At 41.8% G+C, this 26,274-nt stretch overlaps 1 protein-coding gene across 14 annotated transcripts; it reads left to right on the top strand.

Annotated features, from left to right (window-relative positions):
• The first annotated feature begins 2,752 nt into the window (after positions 1-2,752).
• LOC112073845 (tumor protein D54) lies at positions 2,753-24,112 on the top strand. 14 transcript variants are annotated; one of them, XM_024141077.2, is made up of 11 exons: positions 2,753-3,007; positions 8,297-8,463; positions 9,873-10,021; positions 11,295-11,354; positions 15,316-15,363; positions 17,170-17,271; positions 20,172-20,198; positions 20,973-21,014; positions 21,502-21,550; positions 23,212-23,245; positions 23,591-24,112. In XM_024141077.2, the coding sequence occupies exons 1-10, from the start codon at positions 2,989-2,991 to the stop codon at positions 23,218-23,220; spliced, it is 672 nt and encodes a 223-aa protein (XP_023996845.1). In that variant the 5' UTR covers positions 2,753-2,988; the 3' UTR covers positions 23,221-23,245; positions 23,591-24,112. The 14 variants fall into 14 exon arrangements, with proteins under 14 accessions (XP_023996845.1, XP_023996844.1, XP_023996850.1 ...); XM_024141076.2 differs by having other exon boundaries at positions 20,970-21,014; XM_024141082.2 differs by lacking the exon at positions 11,295-11,354.
• The last annotated feature ends 2,162 nt before the right edge of the window (positions 24,113-26,274 follow it).

Raw genomic sequence — 26,274 nt, 5'->3', positions numbered from 1 at the left:
TAAAGGCTGATTTACCACTCTAGGGTAGAGGGAGTACTTTCGCTTCCCTCCAGGCCTGAGGACAAAGACTTTCCTCCAGGGCGGAGGACAAAGACTTTCCTCTAGGCTCAGATTAAAAATATGACAGATAGGAGTGGCTATAGAGTCAGCTACCATCCTCAGTAGCTTTCCATCTAAGTTGTCAATGCGGTTTGCCATTATTGATCGATAATAATTTTTCCACCTCTCCCACACTAACTTAAAAAAAAAAATCTAACTTTCAGTTTTTTTACTTAAATCTACTTGAAAATCTATGGCAAGAACTGAATATTATCAATGATCAAGAACCAATTTGACAGAGCTTGAAGAATTTTGAAAAGAATAATGGGAAAATGTTGCACAATCCAGATGTAGAAAGTTCTTTAGAGACTTACCCAGAAAGACTCACAGCTGTAATCGCTGCCAAAGTTGCTTCTGCAATGTATTGACTCAGGGTTGTGAATACTTACAGTGCATTCGGAAAGTATTCAGACCCCTTCACTTTTTCCACATTTTGTTACATTACAGCCTTATTCTAAAATCGATTGACTAAAATAGATTGATACTTTTTTCCCCTCATCAATCTACACACAATACCCCATAATGACATCACAATACCCCATAATGACATCACAATACCCCATAATGACATCACAATACCCCATAATGGCATCACAATACCCCATAATGACAAAGCCAAAAAAACTGGTTTTTAGAAATGTTTGCACATTTATTAACAATAAAAATCAGAAATACCTTATTTACATAAGTATTCAGACCCTTTGCTATGAGATTCGAAATTGAGGTGTATTCAGGTGTATCCTGTTTCCATTGATCATCTTTGAGATGTTTCTACAACTTGATTGGAGTCTACCTGTGGTAAATTCAATTGATTGGACATTATTTGGAATGGCGCACACCTGTCTATTTAAGGTCCCACAGTTGACAGCACATGTCAGAGCAAAAACCAAGCCATGAGGTCGAAGGAATTGTCCGTAGAGCTCCAAGACAGGATTGTGTCGAGGCACAGATCTGGGAAAGGGTACCAAAAAAATGCCTGCAGCATTGAAGGTCCCCAAAAACACAGTGGCCTCCATCATTCTTAAATCAAAGAAGTTTGGAACCACCAAGACTCTTCCTAGAGCTGGCCGCCCGGCCAAACTGAGCAATCAGGGGAGAAGGGCCTTGGTCAGGGAGGTGACCAAAAACCCGATGGTCATTCTGACAGAGCTCCAGAGTTCCTCTGCGGAGATGGGAGAACCTTCTAGAAGGACAACCATCTCTGCAGCACTCCACCAATCAGAGAGCTGCAACCAGGGGGGTATGGCCCCCACCTCCACCTCCACACCAACTCAACTATGATAACCAATCACAAACTACCAGCTCCACATCCATCNCCCGATGGTCATTCTGACAGAGCTCCAGAGTTCCTCTGCGGAGATGGGAGAACCTTCTAGAAGGACAACCATCTCTGCAGCACTCCACCAATCAGGCATGGTAGAGTGGCCAGACGGAAGCCACTCTTCAGTAAAAGGCACATGTCAGCCCACTTGGATTCTGCCAAAAGACACCTAAAGGACTCTCAGACCATGAGAAACAAGATTCTCTGGTCTGATGAAACCAAGTTTGAACTCTTTGGCCTGACTGTCAAGCATCACGTCTGGAGGAAACCTGGCACCATCCCTACGGTGAAGCATGGTGGTGGCAGCATCATGCTGTGGGGATGTTTTCAGTGATAGGGACTGGGAGACTAGTCAGGATCGAGGGAAAGATGAACATAGTAAAGTACAGAGAGATCCTTGATGAAAACCTGCTCCAGAGCACTCAGGATCTCAGACTGGGGCGAAGGTTCACCTTCCAACAGGACAAGGACCCGAAGCACACAGCCAAGACAACGCAGGAGTGGCTTCGGGATAGGTCTCTGAATGTCCTTGTGTGCCAAGATTGTAGCGTCATACCCAAGAAGTCTTGAGGTTGTAATCGCTGCCAAAGGTGCTTCAACAAAGTTCTTAGTAAAGGGTCTGAATACGTATATAAATGTGATATTTCCGTATTTAAAAAATTGTAAACATTTCTAAAAACCTGTTTTTGCTTTGTCATTATGGGGTATTGAGGGAGGGGGGACAATTTTGTCCGTGTTAGAATAAGGCTGTAATGTCGCAAAATGTGGAAAAAGTCAAGGGGTCTGAATACTTTCCGAAGGCACTGTTTATATATATATATATATATACACAAACATACATGTATATACTCTGGACTCCGACATTGCTGGTCCTAATATTTATATATTTCTTAATTCCATTATTTTACTTTTAGAGTTGTGTGTATTGTTGTAAATTGTTAGATATTACTGCAATGTTGGAGCTCAGAACACAAGCATGTCGCTACACCCACAATAACATCTGATAAATATGTGTATGCGACCAATAAAACATTTGATTAGAATAAAAAATAAGCTGTAAAAATGGGATATCCGCTAGTTACCACACCCACAAAGTCACATTTGGCTCGTAAATAATAATTAAAACAAAAATGAGTTTTTTGGTCTTAATTGGAGTTTAGGGTTTGGCATAATGTTAGCAGTGTGGTTAAGGTAATGGTTAGGTTTAAAATCAAATTATAAGAAGATAAATTGTAGAAATGGGCGGAGTTTATGACGTTATGCCTGTGTTAACAAGTGACGACGGGGAAAGGTGACGCTTGGAACACGTCATCCACAGACGCCGGAAAAGGCGCAAGCTGAAAGTTCATCATCGAGCTGAGGTGGCTTTATTATTGGAGCGAGTACTACCTGTTCGTGTCTGTCTCCCTCGACGAATGAGGTTGTTATTGTTGAGTACTGTCACGCCAGAGGTTCTCAGGTTTCGATTGATTGAGTGGACGGCACTGCTAGCTAGCCACCACCCTTTTCCATTACTAGCTAACATCGTTCTCGCTTAAGGCGCTCAAACACTCCGCTTATTCGACGCCATGGACCCCGTTGGTCAAGGTAACGTACATTACTGATACTATTGTTGTTGAATTTAAGACATATTTGCCAGCTGGCCGTTGGTTTAGGGGGAATTTATTACGAATTCTTGTTCATGATTGTGCATTGGATATGAACGCAACTTCGGGGGCCCGACGCAGCAACAGCCGTTCTTCTGGAAATGTCATAGGAAGGGGAAAGGAGGGCAGAGATCGAGTTACTGTGATGAAATTTCTTTGTTAATCTCATTAATTTAGTCCCCTATCAATTATCTCGTTGAATGTGTTTATAGTTATGCRATTATTCAATTAGCTTTTTTAAAGGCTCGTATCTTTTTTGTAAACAAAGGCTACTTTGCTTGCTAGCTAGTTAACGTAACTGGCTAGACAAGAACGCAGCCAGGATGGTTGGTTAACTAGTTTGTTAGCTTGCCAGCTGATATGGTTCAATTGAGTGACACACCTTGGCTATGTTCCCAATGACCAACAAGGCAACAGTACAGTGAACATGTCATACCCCACGAACGATGTAGCGCCCCCCATTGTGCCATTGAGTTATCGCGTGTGACACATTTCAGGTGTGACCACAGATTTATTATGTTGACCAGATACTCTGTCTGCTCAAATGGAAAATAAATGTCTTTAAAAAAATGGAAGCCAGTTAGCCTCTGTACCAGTAGCATATACACTGCCTGTAGTTCATGTCATGTGCCAATTTTTATTTTATTAAAAACTGCTTCTATAAACCAATAAGTAGATGGGAGAGGCAGGACTTGCAGCGATCTGCTTCAGAAATAGAAAGAAGTTCTATTTTAGCCCTCGGCAACGCAGACGCTCGTTGACGTGAGTAGTGTGCGTGCAATAATTGAATAAGATTTCTAAATTTATTTTACAACGCTCGCACATGCGACGTGAGAGGTGTGGTCAGCCTATTAAGACCTTCAATTGAAAAACAACTAGGGGGAAAAAACGGCAATATTACTGTTTCTCGCTTGAGTCACCGTAGCAACAACCTAGCCAGAAACTGTTCGTCGAAATAGGTTGAATTAATCCAAGATAAATCAAGAAAGCGGTCATTAATATTGCCGTTTTTCCAAAGAGGTCTTAGTCGCGCAATTTTATCTCTTTAAGATGTTTGGTGCAGTATTTCTCAAGTGAAAAAATGTGCATATAAACTAGTCGTCTCATTGAATGAGAAGGAATTAATGTTCCCACTCCTGCTAGGAGTAGTACTGTTGACCAATCCCAGACGAAGGGGTGTAAACTTAATTTCTAATTGATGTTTTCACCTATGTCACATGAAACCAAGCACATGTGCGGTGCACATTTTGTGAACGGTGTGTTGCTCTAATTGCATTTTGGAAATTTTGCSCATAGCCTACAGCGATGTGCTTACTGTTGAGCTTGTAATATGAAGAAATGAAACTAACATTCTAAACGGTCTGAGCTGTTGCATCGGTCTCATTGCTTAATTTTAACATTTTAARTTCTGTGCAGTAGGTGTATGAATTTTGGATCTGTCCTCCCAGTCTTTTTCGAAACGTAGACCCAAGGACGACGGGCCCTTAATTTTGAGCCCTGGAGGCAGTTATTTTATAAGGACATTTACATATTTGGTTGTAATTGTAATGTTGCAATATATTATAGGCTACCGAGGGTGGCCAATCATCCTCCAGGAGAAGCTAGCTTTCCATCCAGTTGGCGACAGATTTCAACGGAAATATTTTAAAATCTGYATGAGGAAAATATGCGCATTTTCCCACCAAACAGACTTGTTGTTGATAAAAATCGTGTGCTGACGTAGTGCACACAATGACCTTTAGGTTTTTATTCGGTACAATGTGTTTCCATCGCAAGTTTACTTTTTATATGGTTATTATGTTAATATTTGTGCATAAAGACGTTTCCACCATCATTTGTCGCATAATACATTTTACAGACATTTTACATTCCACCATGTCGAACAAACAATTCTGTCGACGTTTTATAAAATTGTACCAAAATGTTAAATGTAATTTATTATATATACATGCAGTGTATTCAGACCCCTTGCATTTTTTTCTACATTTTGTTACATTACAGCCTTGTTCTAAAATTGAATAGAGAAAAAAAAATTGAATCAATCTACACACAACACCCCATAATGATAAAGCAAAAGGTTGATCAATTTTTTGGCAAAAAAAACAGCTGAACCCCCACCACCACCACCATGCTTCACCGTAGGGGTGGTGCCAGGTTTCCTGCAGACGTGGCACTTGTCATTCAGGTCAAAGAGTTAAATCTTGGTGTTAATCAGCCCAGAGAATCTTGTTTCTTATGATCTGAGAATCTTTAGGTGCCTTTTGGCAAACTCCAAGCAGGCTGTCATGTGCCTTTTACTGAGGAGTGGGTTCTGTCTGGCCACTCTACCGTAAAGGCCTGATTGGTGGAGTGCTGCAGAGATGGTTGTTCTTCTGGAAGGTTCTCTCATCTCCACAGAGGAGCTCTGTCAGAGTGATCATCGGGTTCTTGGTCACCTCCCTGACCAAGGCCCTTCTCCCCCGATTGCTCAGTTTGGCCGACCAGCTCTAGGAAGTATCTTGGTGGTTCCAAACTTCTTCCATTTAAGAATGATGGAGGAAAMTGTTCTTGGGGGACCTTCAATGCTGCAGACATGTTTTGGTACCCTTCCCCAGATCTGTTCCTCAACACAATACTGTCTCGGAGCTTGGCGGACAATTTCTTCGGCCTCATGGCTTGGTTTTTGCTCTGACGTGCACTGTCAACTGTGGGACCTTATATAGACAGGTGTGTGCCTTTCCAAATCATGTCCAATCAATTGAATTTACCACAGGTGGACTCCAATCAAGTTGTAGGAAATCTCAAGGATGATCGTTGGTTTCAGGATGCACCTGAGCTCAATAACGAGTCGAATGCACTGTGTATATACCGTACCAGTCAAAAGTTTGGACACGTACTCATTCCAGGGTTTTTGTTTATTTTGACTATTTTCTACATTGTAAAATAATAGTGAAGACAGACATCAAAASTATTAAATAAAACATATAGAATCATGTAACCAAAAAAGTGTTTTCTCTGTGTCCTAAATTGCACCCTATTGCCTATATGTAGTGCAGCCATGTCAAAAGTAGTGGATTATATAAGGAATAGGGTGCCGTTTGGGACTCTAGCTTAGCCCAGTTCACTCAAAGGATAGACAGGAGTGAACTAATGGCTATTTAAAAGGCTGCTGCTTCCGTGGTGGGCTAGTTCTTCTTAGAAGAACGTTTAGGCCTAACTGTGTAATTAGCCCCACTCTCCCCCAGGAGTCTTCTGCTTTTGTGGCACTAAGCCCTTTCCTTACATTGTGTTGCTGTTTCAGTCTCCTTATCCATTTCTGTAGCTTGCCTGTCTTTCTGTAGCTGCCTGTAACCAGGTTTCCATCTCAACCTTTTTTTATGAGAGTACGCTGAATAAAAAGTCACGACAGGCCTGAGAGAAACAGCAAATTTGTCTGTAAACTTTCAAAATGTCAACAAAACAGAATGCCTTAGGCAAGGTGGGATCATTTATTCTGTCAAATGTATTATGCAGGAAATGGTGGCGGAAATATCTATGTGCAAATATTGATATAATAACCATCATACCGAAGAACACGTGGAGGTCACGTGATGATAGTGTCGTCGAGTGAATTTACACCTTGACTTTTCCCACATCTTGTTGTTAGCCTGAATTGAGAAATATATTTTATGTCACTGGTCTACACACCTATTACCCCATAATGTCAAAGTGGAATTATGTTTTTCAGACATTTCTACAAATTAATTATAAATGAAAAGCTGAAATGTCAACAGTCTACTATTTTACCCCTTTGTTATGGCAAGCCTAAATAAGTTCAGGAGTAAAAATGTGCTTAACAAGTCACATAATAAATTGCATGGACTCGCTCAGTGTGCAGCAATAGAGTTGAACATTATTTTTTGAATGACTTCCTCATATCTGTGCCCCACACATACAATTAAGGGTTCTCAGTCAAACAGTGAATTTCAACCAGAGACCAGGGAGGTTTTCCATTGCCTCACAAAGAAGGGCACCTATTGGTAGATGGGTAAAATAAAAAAGCAGACATTGAATGTCCCTTTGAGCATGGTGAAGTTATTAAACTTTGGATGGTGTATCAATACACACAGTCACTACAAAGATGCAGGCATCCTTCCTAACTCAGTTGCCGGAGAGGAAGGAAATCGCTCATTGAGGCCAATGGTGACTTTTTTAAAAACAGTTATAGAGTTTAATTGCTGTGAGAACTGAGCATGGATCAACAACATTGTAGAACCTAAATGACAAAGTGAAAAGGAGGAAGCTTGGACAGAATACAAATATTCCAAAACATGCATCCTGCACTAAAGTAAAACAACGAAAGCTTATGGTTTGTCCTGAATACAGTGTTATGTTTGGGGCAAATCCAATACATTACTGCATCATTTTTCTTCCACTTTGACATATTTTGTGTAGATTGCTGACACACAAAATGGCAATTTAAATCTTGGTGTGAATATTTTCTGAAGGCCCCGTATGTTGTGTAGTCCTCCCACATTATACAGGGTGATGCTCCTTTCCTCTAAATAATAATATTATTATTCTGACGAGATGATTGAGGCTTGACTACCGTTTGACAAATAAATAAAAATATCTCGCTCTTATCCATAATATCATGTGCATGTATGTAGTCTATACCTGCCACTGRCGTCACTACAGTCCCTGGTTCAAATCCAGGCTGTATCACATCCGGCCGTGATTGGGAGTCCCATAGGGCGGCGCACAATTTGGCCCAGCGTTGTCTGGGTTTGGCCGGGGGTAGGCCGTCATTGTAAAAAAGGATTTATTCTTAACTGACTTGCCTAGTTAAAAAAAATATTATAATACTCTGCGAGCTGTTGACTAGAGCCAACGTGCCAAGACTAGAGTGGGCACATTCGCTATATAACGCAACATCGGTTGTGACAATGCGATAAACTCATTTGACTTTTGTTTATTTTATTCAACCGCACAAGTTATTTTTATGTGCACTTTGTCATCAACGCACATCCTTTGATCTGCAACAAGTCAAATTGATTGAAACATCTCTGGTGGGAAAATGTGCATATTTTTTTATATATTTTTTTAGAATATTCATATGAACTTCTGTCACCATGGAAACCTTGTTAGTGTGACTAAAGACAGTGGGTGAAGATAGACGTCTGGTTCTCTTACTGTTGATGACATTAACACTTCAATTCAAGGCCTTCTACTCTCATCTCAGCGTGCCCCCACTCTCTCTCTCTTGAACCAGACATCAACCTGAACTCCCCCAACAAGGGCCTGGGCCCCGCAGGAGGAGTAGACTCCCTGACGGGTGTCTCCGTGGAGGGGGGAGCCATGGGAGTGGCAGCCGTCAACACGCTGCCCCCAGGGCTCACAGAGGAAGAGGCCGAGGAGCTCTACTCTGAGCTAACCAAGGTAGGCCCTGTTGTCCTGTCTGTTGGGGTTAAGGTTAGAGGTAGCCAAGGGCGTAGCAGCCATCCACACGCTGCCCCCAGGGCTCACGGAGGAGGCAGAGGAGCTCCACTCTCAACTAGCCAAGCTAGGGTCCTGTGTCTTCATCCGTCTGTCTCTGTCGTCCTTTCTGTTGGTCTGAGCTCACCAATGTAGGTCCTGTTGTCCCTAGAGTTTGGTTTACTAATAATTCATTCGACAAATATTTGAGGAACTCTGTGTCAGACAATGGGGACACTGAACAAAAATATAAACGCAACATGTAAAGTGTTGGTTTCATGAGCTGAAATAAAAGATCTCAGAAATGTTCCATATGCACAAAAAGGTGTTTTTTTCCCCCCTTAAAATGTTGTGCACACATTTGTTTACATCCCTGTTAGTGAGCATTTCTCCTTTACCAAGATAATCCATCCACCTGACAGGAAGTGGCATATCAAGAAGCTGATTTAAACAGCATGATCATTACACAGGTGCACAAAATATTTTTTTATAACTAAGATAGACCACAGCCTGTCCTTTTCAATGGGAACAAATGAGTCATAGGGGGCAAAACAAGTATGGCATCGTGTGGGTGAGCAGTTTGCTGATGTCAATGTTGTGAACAGAGTGCCCCATGGTGGGGTTATGGTATGGGCAGGCATAAGCTACGGACAATGAACAAAATTGCATTTTATCAATGGCAATTTGAATGCACAGAGATACCGGGAAGAGATCCTGAGGCCCATTGTCATGCCATTCATCTGCCGTCATCACCTCATGTTTCAACATGATAATGCACAGCCCCATGTCACAAGGATCTGCACACAATTCCTGGAAGCTGAAAATGTCCCAGTTCTTCCATGGCCTGCATACTCACCAGACATGTCACCCATTAAGCATGTTTGGGATGCTCTGGATAGTCGTGTAGGACAGCGTGTTCCAGTTCCCGCCAATATCCAGCAACTTCACACAGCCATTGAAGAGGAATGGGACAACATTCCACAGGCCACAATCAACAGCCTGATCAACTCTATGCGAAGGAGATGTGTCGCGCTGCATGAGGCAAATGGTGGCAACACCAGATACTGACTGGTTCTGACCCACACCCCTACTTTTTTTTTTAAAGGTATCTGTGACCAACATATATCTGTTTMTATTCATGTGAAATCCATAGATTAGGGCTTAATTTATTTCAATTGACYGATGTCCTTATGTGAACTGTAACTCAGTAAAATCTTAAATKKTTGCATTTTATATTTTGGTTCAATGTAGTTTGCATGCTTTGAGACTAATTCACCCAAAGAAGACTGTCTCTTCAGTTAACCACACATGTCAGACATTGGTGGAAAGGGGCCTGGAATTGACCTCTGACCTCTCCTGTGTGTTGCTGTCAGGTGGAGGAGGAGATCAGCACCCTGAGACAGGTGCTCCTGGCCAAAGAGAAACATTCTGCTGATCTGAAGAGGAAGCTGGGGCTGAGCCCGCTCAACGAGCTCAAACAGAATCTCACCAAGGGGTGGCAGGATGTCCAGACCTCTAATGCGTAAGTAGAAGATCCTTTAAAAAAAAAAAAWCATGTTCAAATCCTTTGTGTTTTTTTACCAAGGCAAAATAGAAGGGTGAAACATCTTTTAATGTTTTAAAGTTTCAGTATGAGTCATTGTAACTGGATTTTAATGACYGAAGATAAAACCACAACCGGTTGTTTTTCAATGGGAGAAAATTAGTCCTAGTGGGCAGAGCCAAGCATGAGCTACCGAGATCCTTTTGACGCGTTGTATTTGTATATATATTTCCTTTAGGGAACGCCTACTCTGAAGTGCACGTGTGCAGTAACTCAATTCGCCCGTGCGCTCGTAAACAACAAAACATTTTAATACTTTGGAAAAGGTTCAAGTCTACAGGTGGCGCAGTGGTCTAGGGCACTGCATCGCAGTGCTAGCTGCGCCACCAGAGTCTCTGGGTTCGCGCCCAGGCTGGGCTGGGTTCGCGCCCAGGCTCTGTCGCAGCCGGCCGCAACCGGGAGATCCGTGGGGCGACGCACAATTGGCATAGCGTCGTCCGGGTTAGGGAGGGTTTGGCCGGTAGGGAGGGTTTGGCCGGTAGGGATATCCTTGTCTCAGTATGTAAAAAAAATAAAAAATAAAAATAATAACAAATAAAAATAATGTAATAAATGTATGCACTCTACTGTAAGTCGCTCTGGATAAGAGCGTCTGCTCTTGGCCGGTAGGGATATCCTTGTCTCAGTATGTAAAAATGTATGCACTCTACTGTAAGTCGCTCTGGATAAGAGCGTTTGCTAAATGACTAAAATGTAAATGTAAAAAATGTACAGAACTTAGTCCACTCTGTTCATACCAGATTTTAGTTTTGAGAAGTGAAAACTGTATTGCGATCCAATGTTTAATCGATGAGGAAAATTAGCAGAATGTCGTCCCAAATCCATCTTCTCCCACTGCCGGCCACTGGGCTTCCTCTCGTCACCATATTTGGTAGTGAGTGGAAACACCGATTGGATACTTCACATTTGATACATCCGGTGAAACATCTGGCTCATTATTCTGTCTGTGGTATTAGCTACTGGATTGTTCCCTTCTCAGATATCATATCAACCTAAGCCTCTTACAAATGCTTGACTCTTACTGTACGGCTGTGCTAGCCTGGTTATCTTTCTGGAACCGTTCTGGAAATGACATGGTTGAATAGAAAATATCTGAATCTACCCTATAGAATGAATCAGGCGACAGACGGACAGCTAACAGCGGGACACACCGCTGAGCTGTACATCTCTAACCCCAGTCTCTGTTTTCTAGCTATGTCAGAACCACTGAGAAACTTGGCGAGTGGAATGAGAAAGTTACCGGTTCAGAGTTGTGAGTCTCTCCTGTTTTACTGCTCAATCGATCGCCTCCTGTCGCCTGCAACTAGTGTGTTTGCGCCCCCCCCCCCCTCTGCTCAGAACTTTAGTAACAAAGCTGCTGTATCTCACCATTTTATTATGTTTTAACACCTGTCTTTGTCCGTAGGGAGCATGTTAGTTTCCTCTTGGCTGTTACGTGTGAAAACTCCATCTGTTTTATAAAGGCCAGGTATTTAATAATAGAGGACTTTAACTAACTTCACAGAAAGATGTAGTTTAATATAAAGGCCAGGTATTTAATAATACAGTAGGCTTTAACTTCACAGAAAGATGTAGTTTAATTTGCAACTTTTTTTTTTTTCAGTGTCGTGATGTGTCGACAGTGTCGTGATAGTGGAATTGTTTTTATTTTTATGTCTTGAGTCAGTAAGTGTTAAACCACTTATGACAAGCCTAAATAAGTTCAGGAGTAAAAATGTGCTTAACAAGTCACATAATAAGTTGCATGGACTCACTCTGTGTGCAATAATAGTGTTTAATGTGATTTTTGAATGTCTACCTCTTCTCTGTACCCCACACATACAGTGATCTGTAAGGTCCCTCAGTCGAGCAGTGAATTTTAAACACATATTCAACCACAGAGACCAGGGTGGTTTTCTAATGCCTCGCAAAGAAGGGCACCTATTGGTAGMTGGGTAAAATAAAAAAAGCAGACATTGAATATCTCTTTGAGCACGGTGAAGTTATTAATTACACTGGATGGTGTATCAATACACCCAGTCACTACAAAGATACAGGCGTCCTTCCTAACAGAGTTGCCGGAGAGGAAGGAAACTGTTCCGGGATTTCACAATGAGGCCAATGGTGACTTTAAAACAGTTACAGGCTGTGATAGAACTGATGCTGGATCAACAACACTAATTTTCCACATAATAACCTAAATGAGAGTGAAAAGGAAGCCTGTACAGAATAAAAAAAATATTCCAAAACATGCATCTTGTTTGCAATAAGGAACTAAAATAAAACGGCTAAACATTTTAAATAAACTTTTTGTCCTGAATACAGTGTTGTGCTGGATTAGCCCCAAACATATCACTGAGTACCACTCATCATATTTTTAAGCGTGGTGGTGGCTGCATCATGTTATGGGTATGCTTGTCATTGGCAAGGACTAGGGAGTTCTTTTTAGGATAAAAAGAAACAGAATAGAGCTAAGCAGAGGTGAAAACCTGGTTGTCTGCTTTCCAACAAACACTGGGAGATGAATTCACCTTTCAGCAGGACAACAACCGAAAACACAACACAATATACACTGGAGTTGCTTACCAAGATGACATTGAATGTTCCTGAGTGGCCGAGTTACAGTTTTGGCTTAAATCTATGTTAAGACTAGAAAATGGATGTCTATCAATCAACAACCAACTTGACAGAGCTTGACAAATTAATAATGGGCAAAGATTGTACAATCCAGGTGTGGAAAGCTCTTAGATTTACCCAGAAAGCCTCACAGCTGTAATCGCTGCCAAAGGTGATTCTAACATGTATTGACATAGGGGTGTGAATAATTATGTAAATTACATTTCTGTATTTAATTTTCAACAAATGAGCTAACATTTCTAAAAACATGTTTTCATTGGCATTATGGGGTATTGTGTGTAGATGGGTGAGATTTGTATTTTAATCCATTTTGAATTCAGGCTGTAACAAAATGTGGAATAAATTGAGGGGTATGGATACTTTATGAAGGCACGGTATGTTATGCTAGCTAGCGAATATGCTAACGCTAGCTAGCTAAACATATGGTTATGCACTGGCAGTATGGGATTATGGAGAGTGACTAGTTTATTTGTCATCTTGCTAGGTAGTTATCTAGCTGTGGCCATCTTGCTAGTATCAACTAGGGCTTTCTACAAAATGGCAACATTAGCGACGCTAGCTAACATTGGAATTTTATTTATATATATATATATATATATGCTCGCCATTTTAGCAGATGCTTTTTAATCGGAAGCGACTTATTTATTCGTGCATACATTTTACATATGAGTGGTCCCGAGAAGTGAACCCACTACATCTGTGTTTTTATAAGCTACAATCTAGACCAGAAGTAATGCACGGACATGTATTCCCAAACGACGCTACTGCCACCTTCTGGTTTGGAGTGGGGTTTTTTTTTTTACGAGGCTGACGACTTCCAAGGTCATTGCTGTGTGAACACGAGATTTCCTGCCGACAGTACTTAGAGATCTCTGAACATCAGAGAACGTTTCATACTCCTTGTAGGATTTCATACTCCGTTGTAGGATTATCCAACGAGCTATGAGGGAGCTGAAGCTGTAGGCCTATCTCAAAATGATCCTTTTTTTTTTTGATCGGTAGCTAGCTAGCTAGCGATGACTCACCATTCTGTCAGTTGTACTATATTTCATACTATAAAGCAGGGGAACTTCCTTGCCCTAAGCTTCTCAGTGTTAAGGTGACATCCTCTGAACCAACAACCAATATTTGTTTTTACACTTCTGTTATTAGTTTGGTGGCAGTTGCGCTTACAACTAGGGAAACGGAGGGGGGGGGGGGACATGGGACCTAATGTTTCCCCCCCCCCTCTTCCATGCTACAGTATTTATATCCTACATCTATGTGAAAAGGTAGTGAAACTAACCTTCTCACACCACCACTGTTGCTACAGCAAATTTTATTTTCCGGGTGGCTGTAGGCCAATATTAACAGGCTTGGTAAGTGGCTTATTTGTGAGCTATCTTGCACTGTCCTTTCAGTATACATACACACACAAATAGTTTTACTCTTAACAGGATTGTGTGGGTGAGGACTGGAATACTGGAGAGGGAGAGAAACACCAATTGAGAGAGAGCTAGTTGGCTGTGTGTGTTTGCGCACCTGTGAGATTGAAATGTGACCAGACACATTTTGAAAAGCCAACTGACATTTTACTCCTGAGGTACTGACCTGTTGCTCCCTCCTACAACCACTGTGATTTATTATTTGACCCTGCTGGTGATCTATGAACATCTTGGAGAACAATCTGGCTTTAATGGCCATGTACTTTTATAATCTCCACCCGGCACAGCCAGAAGAGGACTGGCCACCCCTCAGATCCTGGTTCCTCTCTAGGTTTATAATCTCCACCCCGGCACAGCCAGAAGAGGACTGGCCACCCCTCAGATCCTGGTTCCTCTCTAGGTTTATAATCTCCACCCCGGCACAGCCAGAAGAGAACTGGCCACCCCTCAGATCCTGGTTCCTCTCTAGGTTTCTTCCTAGGTTCCTGCCTTTTCTAGGGAGTTTTTCTGAGCCACTGTGCTGCTAAATATGCACTGTTTGGGGTTTTAGGCTGGGTTTCTGAATAAGCACTTTTTTACAAAGGGCTTTAAATACATTTTGATTTGTATCAGTATTTACAGATAAAGAAGAAAGTTAAGTGTTTTATTTAGCCTATTTTTAGCAAGACTGCAGCTATGTTATGCTATGTATTGCTTTCCAGTTTCCTTTCTAGTCAGCAGATACCAAGCCACATCCTCCTTTCCATTCAGGCAACCGACAAACAGGATCTGCAGGATACCACTAATTCCATGTTTTGTTTCAGGGACTGTTTGGTTGGTGCCAAATGAATGACATATCAAATAGTCTGCTGTATCTGATGCTGAATAGTCTTTGATGTGGGTTACTAAGGAAGTTCTAATCCCTAAACACAGAATAGTTTAGTGCAACCCCGTTTGGTACTCGAAGCCCTAGAAATTCTGCGGAATTGGTTATTTGTCACGTCTGCAATTCTCCAAAGACCCCMAAAAAAAGAGGGGGAAAACTGTCACTGTTGTCCCGACCCCAGTAATCAAGATTTTGAATTTGTGTGTGAAGTACAATTTCATATAAACTTCATAAGTCTCTAACTTGCCCTTTCCTTCCATGTAAAAAGTATTTTTGTTTAAATGTTCATTGTCGCACTGTGTCCGTAGATATCTTACAGCGTCTGCCACTTTGGATGACATTGCCCAATCTGAAGCGTGAGTCAATATATATATATATTTTACATTTTTTAGTTTTATTTATATTTGTTTAAGTTGGTTTTTCAGCAGGGGTAAAGGGGCTTCTGACTTCATGCCATCTGCTTGGAGGGAGAGGGTGGAGTTCTGTCTGACCATGCTTCTGTTTGGCTGGTGGTGGTGGTGTGGATGGTGTTGGGGTTTCAGTGGGTTTGATGGTAGCTTCTCTCTGTGTTGGTTCCTGTTCCTCAACTGCAGCCCTGGAGTCCCCCCCCCTCCCCCCTCTCTCACATGTTTGGCTTAGCCTTGCACATGCCTACATTATTTATTATTATTATAGCTTGTGTGAGGCAACAACATAAGTTGTTGGTTACTTGAGGACTGAAGTTGAGGCTGTTTTTTTTTCTGTGTTCTACTGGAGGCCTAGTCTAGCTGAATGTACTGGCCTTCTTAGTCATCACATCTCCTGCGGGACCCTCTGACCTGCTTTACAACGTGTAACAATCGATCATTCATTGATTGTCCACTAGCTGCACAGTTTCCCCAACTGTGTGTTCACTTATCAAACGGTTATCAATACCATTTTTTTAGTTGTTTGTATTGGTCAGTCTGAATAGAAATCAATCTTAAGGGATGAGGACTTAGACCCTATAGACGTGTGTACTGAATGGCTGTCTAGTAAAAGATGCTTGCGCTATCAGGGGGACTTAACTATTGATGCCACGCTAGAGACAATCGCCACTTCTGCTCAGTTGTCTGTGTGGGTGGAGTGCCGYCCCTGTATAGGCCTAACAGCCATACATTGAGGGATATCTGTATATACGATGGGATTATTATACAATATTATGGGCATTGGGGCAGGAATGTGTGTAGAATGGTATGGAACACRTGGTTGYCATGGTTTTGAKTCCCGTCCATTATTACGAGCCGTCCTCCCCTCAGCACAGTCGTGTCGAAAGATTCCTGCTTTAGGTTGGTCACATTGAGGTTTGTTATGGAGGCCTAGCTCTTTTAATGTAAAGACTTTATTTTACTTCTGTTTTTCAACTCTACGTTTTCAATTTATAGTACGATCTAAAATAATAACMTATTTGTTTCGAGATCGTTTTAGGCTGCTGCGTTGTGCAATTGATCCACCCACCGTGTTGAACTTTTTAAAATACTGTACACGGGGTTGGTAGTCCGTCTCGCCCTACTGAACTCCCACTGGGGTCGGGTCGTTTGTCCGCCTCGCCCCACGGGGTCGGTGGTAGTGTAATGTAGGCATACAGTAGAAGAAGGCCTTGTAACTGCAAGACAGTCCCCGTCTTTGTCCCTTATAACTTACTGGTTGTCAATGAAGCCATTTTAATATCCTTTTCAATCAAACCATTGAGAGGAAACCTAATGTTTAATTTAATGTTCTTGGTAGAGACATTGGTCACGTGTTGGATACAAGCTGTTTGCTGTTTGCTGTTTTTCTCTTGTTTCCTCTGTGTTTCTGCAGACTTGTATTTGTCCTGTATGGCTGTTCATTAGTCAAAGGCTGCGTTGACACAGCCAGCCCAATTCTGATGGTTTGTCCAATTGTCAAAGAAGCTGATCTGATTGGTCAAAAGACCMATTAGGTTTCCACTATCAGAATTGGGCTGCCCTGTTTTTTAAAGGCTGCTTTTGTCTGTGATTTAACTCCTTAGTGGCTGGCTGACTTCTGCTTAATCTGTTCTAAACCAAGGGAGGCTGGTTTTCAGTCATGTTCTAAGGAGATTCCCTTCTCTCTCTCCTGTCAACCATCTTCCCCCTACTCCCATCTCTCTCCCTCCCTTATTTTCTTCTCTCCCCTTGCAGGTATAAGAAGACTTCCGAGACCCTGTCTGTGGCTGGACAGAAGACCACCGCTGCCCTCTCCACCATGGGCACTGCCCTCAGCAGGAAACTGGGAGACATGAGGTACAGACCAAGACACAAAATGGCCGCCCGACGGCCCTTCCTGTAGAACAGGGGTAGCAAACCATAGAAATAGAAATATAATTTTTTTTTTTAAAGCTCCTCGGATAACAAATGTTTTCACTGTTACAGAACAGTGACTTGGGTATGTTAATTGTAGTATTTATATAGACCAACCCTCTAGGGCTGTAGCAAATCTACTAATCAGCTGTACCTCAGGACCTTGATTAGCTGAATCAGGAATTACAGCAGGACTGGAGCAAATGCCTGTGTACTACCCAGTAGTTATCCAGGAAGAGGGTTGGCTACCCATGATGCCACAGATACCTTAAAGGTAAGGGAGTGGATCAGAAAACCAGTCAGTATCTGGTGTGACCATTTGCCTCAAGCAGCGCGACACATCTCCTTCACATAGAGTTGATCAGGCTGTTGATTGTAGGCTGTGGAATGTTCCACTCTTCGATGGCTAAGTWAAGTTGCTGGATATTGGCGGGAACTGGAACACGCTGTCGTACACATCGATCCAGAGCATCCCAAACATGCTCAATGGGTGACATGTCTGGTGAGTATGCAGGACATGGAAGAACTGGGACATTTTTAACTTACAGTAATTGTGTCCATATCCTTGTGACACGGGGCCTCTGCGTTATCATGCTGAAACATGATGGTGATGGTGGTGGATGAATGGCACGACAATGGGCCTCAGGATCTCTTCACGGTAAAATGCAATTGTGTTCGTTGTCTGTAGCTTATGCCTGCCCATACCATAACCCCACCACCACCATGGGGCACTCGGTTCACAACATTGACATCAGCAAACTGCTMGYCCACATGACGCCATACATGTGCTCTGTGGTTGAGGCCGGTTAGACGTACTGCCAAATTCTCTAAAACGACGTTGGTTTATGGTAGAGAAATTAACATTAAATTATCTGGCAACAGCTCTGGTGGATATTACTGTAGTCAGCATGCCAATTTAACGCTCCTTCGAAACTTGAGATATCTGTGGCATTGTGTTGTGACAAATMTGCACATTTTAGTGGCCTTTTTATTGTCCCCAGCACAAGGTGYTCCTGTGTAAAKATCATGCYGTTTAATCMGCTTCTTGATACGCCACACCTGTCAGGTGGATGGATTATCTTGGCAAAGGAGAAATGCTCACTAACATGTAAACAAATGTGTGCATCAAATGTTTTTGAGAAGCTTTTTGTGTGAATAGAACATGTCTAGGATTTTATTTCAGCTCATGAAACATGGGTTCAGTGTAGATACTAGCTGTGGTGATGCCATGGGGACTTTTTACAGCGATGTTGAAGATGCCTTTATGGTTCAAACCAACACTGTGTCATTCATGTTATAAATATGTTAAATAATCCCATCTGTCCATTCATCACCGACACTTTAATCACCCTCCCTAATTGCATACTAACTCCAGTATCTAAGGGAACTGGGAATATGCTTGTTCATTAACGTTTTGAACGTTCGAAGTCCACTCAATGTGTGTGCGACAGTATGTTGGCATCCTCCCCTGTTCTAGCCGTGTTTCCAGCTCCGTTTACCCCGTTCTAGCCGCGTTTCCAGCTCCGTTACCCCGTTTCTAGCCGCGTTTCCAGCTCCGTTACCCCGTTCTAGCTGTGTTTCCAGCTCCGTTACCCCGTTCTAGCTGCGTTTCCAGCTCCGTTACCCCGTTCTAGCTGCGTTTCCAGCTCCGTTACCCCGTTCTAGACTGTTTCAGCTCCGTTACCCCGTTCTAGGCCAATGCGTTTCCAGCTCCGTTACCCCGTTCTAGCTGCGTTTCCAGCTCCGTTACCCGTTCTAGCTGCTTTTCCAGCTCCGTTACCCGTTCTAGGCGTTTCCAGCTCCGTTACCCCGTTCTAGTGCGTTCCAGCTCTGTACCCGTTCTAGCACGTTTCCAGCTCCGTTACCCCGTTCTAGCTGCGTTTCCAGCTCCGTACCCCGTTCTAGCTGCGTTTCCAGCTCCGTTACCCCGTTCTAGCGCGTTTCCACTCCGTACCGTCTGCTGCTTTCCAGCTCCGTTACCCCGTTCTAGCTGCGTTTCCAGCTCCGTTTACCCCGTTCTAGCCGCGTTTCCAGCTCCGTTACCCCCTTCTAGCAGCTTTTCCAGCTCCGTTACCCCGTTCTAGCTCGGTTTCCAGCTCCGTTACCCTGTTCTAGAGCGGCGTTCCAGCTCCGTTACCCCGTTCTAGCCGCGTTTCCAGCTCCGTTACCCCGTTCTAGCTGCGTTTCCAGCTCCGTTACCCCGTTCTAGCTGCGTTTCCAGCTCCGTTACCCCGTTCTAGCTGCGTTTCCAGCTCCGTTACCCTGTTCTAGCAACAATACTTAATTTCCTGTCTGTATCAATGTGTCTTATGACCTTCCGTTCTTTGGCTTGTTCTGTTTGTCCCATTTTGATCATTGTTTTGTTTTTGTCATTTTCATCTATCACCAGCGCTGACTTATAGATGTTTCTGATGATGGGTCCTAACACCCCCTACAGCAGGGCTGCATGACATGTGCCTCTGTTCAATACCATCTAACATGTAATCACCATTGCTGCCAGATTTGGGTATAAAAAAAAAAATGTCTGACCTGCGTAATATTTCCTTTGTCCCTTTTTAAAATAATGTCAACAAATGCTAGTGTCCCAAATGGCTCCCTTTTCCCTACATAGTGCGCAATACTTTTGACCTGAACCCTATGGTCAAAAGTGATGCACTCAATTTTGGAATAGGATGCCGTGCCATCTAGGACACTTCCTCTGCGAGCGGCCTCCTTGCAACCCTGTTCTACAGTAGCTTATCTATGCCCCRACCTGATAGGCTAGCTCTGCTCGAYCCACCACTGCTTGTTCCTCACCCTGTTTTCGTTCTTCCTGTGTTTTTTTTGCTGCGACTGGTCTACAGAGCGCTGCCTTTCTCAAACTCCTTTGGGTAAGAGTTCTCTGCTCCTGTTGGGACCGAAACATCCCAATTTAGCTACTTGATCAACTTCTACAGCAGATCTGTCCAGTAAATACGGCTGCTCTGCTGCAGGAGTTCATTCATTTAAACTTTTATTGAATGCTAATTTGTCATCCCTCTTGCTGTTATGATCATGAATATTCTCTTGTTATTATTGGAGGAAATCTGTTTCCCTGCATATATGAGTATGACTGTTAATCTGATTGTTTGACTGAAGTGGCCACCAGGGGGCAGTCTCCTCAACTTGCACAGACTTGTCTGCAGACATTCTTTAACTGTGTTCGTTTGACTGGCTGTCTGCTCTTTTAATCGTTCTGTCCCATAGAGATGGTTAGAAGAAGCAACAATTGTATTTGTCTCATTAGGGTGTCTGTGAGAGCATGGGCAGCGCCATTGAGGCCATCTCCATTTTGAAGTAGTCCATTTTCTACTTCTGAGTTTGTAAACAAACTGAAAGGGTGCATACTGTCATCTGGAGGGTGTTTGAACAGGTATAAAGCCAAAGTTGGTGCTTTACTGTCACCTGCAGTGAGGGAATGTTGTCTGATCCCTCCTGACGACCTGGTTGGCATCATGTGATCATTAACCCTAGATGACTACTTCAAAATGGTGAGAGTTAGCATTGGGTAGCGCCATTGATGAAACGGGCTTTTGGGGTCTAGAGTCCTCTCTCTCTCTCGCTCTCTGCTTGGCTCCTAACACTCACACTTCCTTGTCTCCTTCCCTTTAACGCTTACAAAGTAGCAACTACTCCATCCGCCAATCGATAAGTATGCCAACGATGAGGTAAATTGGCTCACACTTTTTTTGTTTTTATTATAGTTTACTATTTATTTTATTGATCACTTTAATGAAATTAGGCACTTTAGATTAACAGTTGTGTGGTCTTGTTTGTGATGTTTTTAAATAAAATAATTCTGCTTTTGTAATTGGAAGATTGCTGGTAATCAGAAACGTAGTCTCACAAAATACTGTTGACTCGATTTTGATTTTTTTTTTTTTAAAGCAACTGTCTTAAGACGAGCGTAAACCCAGATGATGTGTGAAGATGTCACCCATCAGTTTAACCCTGGATTTAAGGAATCTGGTGGTTGAGCATCTTTAGTATTCTAAATGTACCTTAATTAAAGGAGAGGATTATTATTTTATCATCCTGGGGTTTCTATCGTGAATGAACACTTCTGAAAGTTGTATTTTTGTTGTTTAGTCAGTGATATTCCTGTTTAAAAAAAAAATTGTTGCTTGAATGTTTTTTGTAATATCTGTTTTGCAGAAACTCTCCTACCTTCAAGTCGTTCGAGGACAAAGTTGGGAACATCAAGGTGAGCTGGAAGTGGTTCATGGACAGACGATGACGGTGTACTGCGTCAGGGACCACTTGATAGCCGATTCATCAGGGACCCCTCATATCAGAACACAACTTTAATGTGATTTTTTTTATTTATTTTTTTATTTATGTTTTAATCGCATACAAGCAGTTTAACTGACTTCTACAGTGCATGGCCTGACTAAAGTCTCAGGCCCTGGGAAAGAACATTTTAAAGGTTCCGTCTTGGCATCAGAGAATGTTACCGTTTTTAAAGCTTATTTCTTGTAATTCTATGTTTTGTCAGTGTCATTTGCATTTTTTAAGCTTAAGAGATTGTTACTTTTTGTAGACTTTTTAGGCAGTAGTTCTGAAAGTCGTCCCCCGACTATTGCGTCCAACGTCGTTGCTCTCTTTGCTGTGTCCACTGAGCCATTGGGCCCGCCCTGCAACCTCATTTGATAACGCTGGGCTGGCCTCTTGCTCACTGTCACTCAAATTCAAGAGGCTGAAGCTCTATTGGCTAGAACTTGAATTGCTTGGAGGCTGGACCACGTGGGGGGGGGGGGAAATGTAGGGAAAATGGCGCGGCACACCTTCAAGAAAAGTCACTTTCAAACTAGTGAATTTGTGGCTAATTGAAGTTAAAACAGTAATTCTGCTCATAGATTATGCATGTATGAATTACAGACACATCCAGCCCAAAACGGGAGGTTTAAAATGTGTGTGTATATGTATGTCGCTAAAGAACCGGCAAACGTCTTTTTAAATTAGTGCATTTATGTTCAAAAACTAAAATTTGGGCAAATACAAGAATTGTGTCATTGATGTATTATTGTGGATACCAATTATCCCCTGCCGAGCCTCCCAGGCCCATGTTGTGCATCTGAGGGATAAGAACGTGAACTGTGGATGAATAATATTACACCCTCACCTTTTTCCACGGATCCCTTGTCCAAAAATTTGTTTAATCTGTTATTGCTTGCAATATTACAAAAAAATATATATAAATATTTTTTGACGTCTGGTCGCGGATCCCCTTACAGGACCTGAACCCAACTTTGAGAACCTCTATACTAGTAGACGCTGACCTAACACAACTCCATTTTGAACTGGAATGTACCAACAACAAGCCGAGTCAAATGGAAAAGTATATTTTTCTAGTTTGTACTTTAACAAAAAATATATWTTTTTTGAATCTGCATTGTGCACTAACAGCATATTTTTCCTGTGCTGCCAACAAGTGTACCCTACAAATGAGTTGGAGGTTAAATGCTTCTATAAACTGGGTGATTCGAGACCTGAATGTTGATTTTTATTTTTTACATTTATTTTATTTGTGATWAAAAAWAATAAAAAWAAAAWWAAAAAATTGGCTGAAAGCCATGGTATATGAGACCATAAACCATTGGTATGACACAACATTTATTTTTACTGCTCTAATTACGTCGGTAACCAGTTTATAATAGCAATAAGGCACCTCCGGGGGTTTGTGGTATATGGTCAATATACCACGGCTAAGAGCTGTATCCAGGCACTCCATGTTGCGTCATGCATTATTGTCTAAGTATCCTATTTATTATTATTTTTTGATATTGGATTATTCTCAACTGTCTCTCAAACACCACTTTTTAAGTGACTGTCTTCCTGACGATTGACCATCTATTCTGTTCACAGTTGGGCTGATTGGTGTCCCTGCACTGCAGCACAGGTAAACAAAACGTGGCTGGGGAAGTTGATTTAGAATTGTACCTAGTATTTACTAACGGGCTTGTTTGGGTTATTGTTAGATTGTATTCTAGCTTGGTGTCACCCTCGAGTTTGTCACATTGTTTAATAATTTACTGGTGCTGCAGCATTTTTGTTAAAGTGTGAAAATTCTTAACAGATTCATGATCAGTACAAATCTCAAATGACTTATATATATATATATATACTGGGTTAACCTCTCACACACAGCTCCTTTTGAATTAAATTACTTCTGGGAAGATTTACCATCACGTTGATACCAGGCCATTCTTTTTTCTTTCTCTACCCCCCCCCCGTCATCCTTCAGTACATGGTGGTTGGACCCAGAGGTAACGGAAAAGCTGTCCAGTCCCCGACCGAAACGAACCCCGTTCAGGACCACGCACCCTTCTGAAGATTCTCCTTCCTCTCTTATCACCGGGGACTGTGACGACGACATCACTGAGTGACCCTTGACCTGTGACATCACCCTCCACACCATATGCCATTACTCACTACCGCCTCCCACCTCAGTTACCTATGGGCCCTTGGCTCCTAGGCCCTTGTGGAGATCTGATAGGTGTAAGCAATACAGCAACAATTCCACCTATCCTATGAGAAGGTGGAGCCACTACCATATTGTTGAAACCTATCAGATTCTGATGATTTGTTGCCAGATTGCTTGCGCCTATCTAGTCAATTTCAGCTCTACACAAGTGCCTCGGGAGTTATGGGCTAAGGGTCGATCTAGAATCTCCCTCCTCGCCTACTAAAAGCATGTGCATATCATCTCAATCGACCGCAAAGGACAACAGGTTACACAACATCAAATCACCACCGCTTGTAAAACAAACAACAACAAAAAACTGTTAAACCATTTTTGTATTATAACTATTTTACACTGCTTTGCATAATGTTTTTACATAACTTTTATCTATATGTAAAATAGATATGAATAGATATATTGTAAACAATACTGCAAGTCGGCATTTATCAGTAGGTAACGCGGATGGAGAGTCTCGGAAACACGAGTGTAAAAAAAAAAAAAAATGTCCAAAAGGAGAATAAAAACACTATGAATACAACAAGGATCTCTGTTTTGTATCCTGCTGGGCATTTACTTCAGTTTATTTTCTACACTGACTAGAATGTGAAGCAATGCTTTGCTGTATAGCTACCTGGCGAAATGTAGAAACTGTCTTTTAGCCTTTTATTCTTTCACTCGTTACTTTGTTTACTTTGCTGGTAGAAAAGTTTATTTTGGTATTTTTTTTCTCTCCCCTTTTTTTTTTAAGGTGTGGAAGAGGGTTTTAAAGGGGAGGGTTTTTAATCACTGTGTGTAGGCTCACTGCTAATGTGCCACATCTGAAATGATCTACTGTGAAATACAGTCCAGACATTCTGACATTTTATTATATGAAGAATTGTCCCCATGCCCCAGAACTAATCCCCCACCGTGTGTGTGTATATATATATATATGCACACAACATACACTCCCACAGACCCTGACTTATGTCACTGTTATGATCACCAACTGTTTTAGCCAGTGTGGACTTTTTAACACGGATGATCAACTAGCTGTAACTTATCCAACCACAACCTTCAAACACAACCATCAACAGCTGCAGTTGGTTTGGTAGCACAGTCACTTTTTTGTTATTTTCAACATGAAGTACCTATTTTAGATTTTTTTTTTGTTGCCTAATTTAGTCTTTCTATCCATGGGATGTTCATTTTTCCTTTTATCTATCCTACTTAAGTATTTTTACTTTTTGTGTCGGTTTTGTGTTCATTTTTAGTAGTCATAATTGGGTGATGTATTTTAGATTTTTCTCTTGGGTGGAGTATAAGAGTCATTTTGTATTTAAGTGCCATCTGTAAATTTGTTGATTTAATAAACCTGCCTGTTAGGATTCTCTTGAGAGAAATCTAAAGTGTAGATTTATTAGGATGCCAATTTAGCTGTTGGACATGCAGCAGCTACTCTTCCTGGAGTCTACATAAAACAAAATATATGACMGAGTACAGAACCGTTGTAGACGAGAACAAGATTAATATTACATTAATAAAATAATACAGATACTGGTTTCCCAGACCCAGAGAATCTCCAATTGAGAATACTTTTTAGTCCAGGACTGGTCTTGTTGGCAGACCGGTCCTCACAGGCAGCCCAATTCTGATATTTTGGGCAATTATTGTTAAAAGATCTGATTGGTCAAAAGACCAATTAGCAGCAAAATATCAGAATTGGGCTGCCTGAGTAAACACCGTTTTAAATACAGTAGGTTTCTATTGTCTCTGGTTATGACATGGCAAGGAGAAAGGCATATGTAGCTTGTGTAGAGCTGCAAATACATGTTTGGGTCAAATGTACATTTTTGCAAAGGGATGAAGGAATGAATATATAATTGCTATAGGACGTGAGCCTAATTGTAGACATTAAAGGGATCAGATAGGTGAATGTTGGCTGAATAAAATAAAAAGTGGTTTGTCGTATGTTTTGGATTTCAATAAAGCATTCCTTTAAAGGAAAGAGTTGTGTGGTTTAGTGTTTTAATTGTATTTGACCTCCGCAGGTCATAAAGGAGTGACTTCCTATCTGAGTTAAGCGTGTGTCAATGAGACGCCGGATTATCGCGTCTCGTCATCTGTGGATTATGGTTTAAATTTTAGCCAGGTAGCCTAATCTAGGACATCAACAACTAAAAGCGTGTGCTATTGTATGATTGTCATGGGCATTGTCATTCATCTAGTCTGGTTTCTACAAATTATTCAAAAACAGTTGTGTTCGATTTGCGCGCACACACACACATACAAATCAGTAGGCCTACCATAGACAGCCACGATATTTAGCAACATTTATAGGACTTAATCGTTTTTTTWATCTTTAARTTTGTTTTCACTGTATTAGACTAATCATATATTCCCTCGTTGATTTGATGATGTTTTAGTTAAATTGGTGCTGGAATATCGGAGGCAGTGTTGATTTGTAACTCAGTGGTTCTACATCA

This window comes from Salvelinus sp. IW2-2015, unplaced genomic scaffold (genome assembly GCF_002910315.2).
Source record: "Salvelinus sp. IW2-2015 unplaced genomic scaffold, ASM291031v2 Un_scaffold2390, whole genome shotgun sequence".
In the NCBI taxonomy this organism is placed as follows: Eukaryota; Metazoa; Chordata; class Actinopteri; order Salmoniformes; family Salmonidae; genus Salvelinus; species Salvelinus sp. IW2-2015.
The sequence above is the reverse complement of the archived record's forward strand: the minus strand, read 5'-3'. Positions and strand labels throughout refer to the sequence as shown.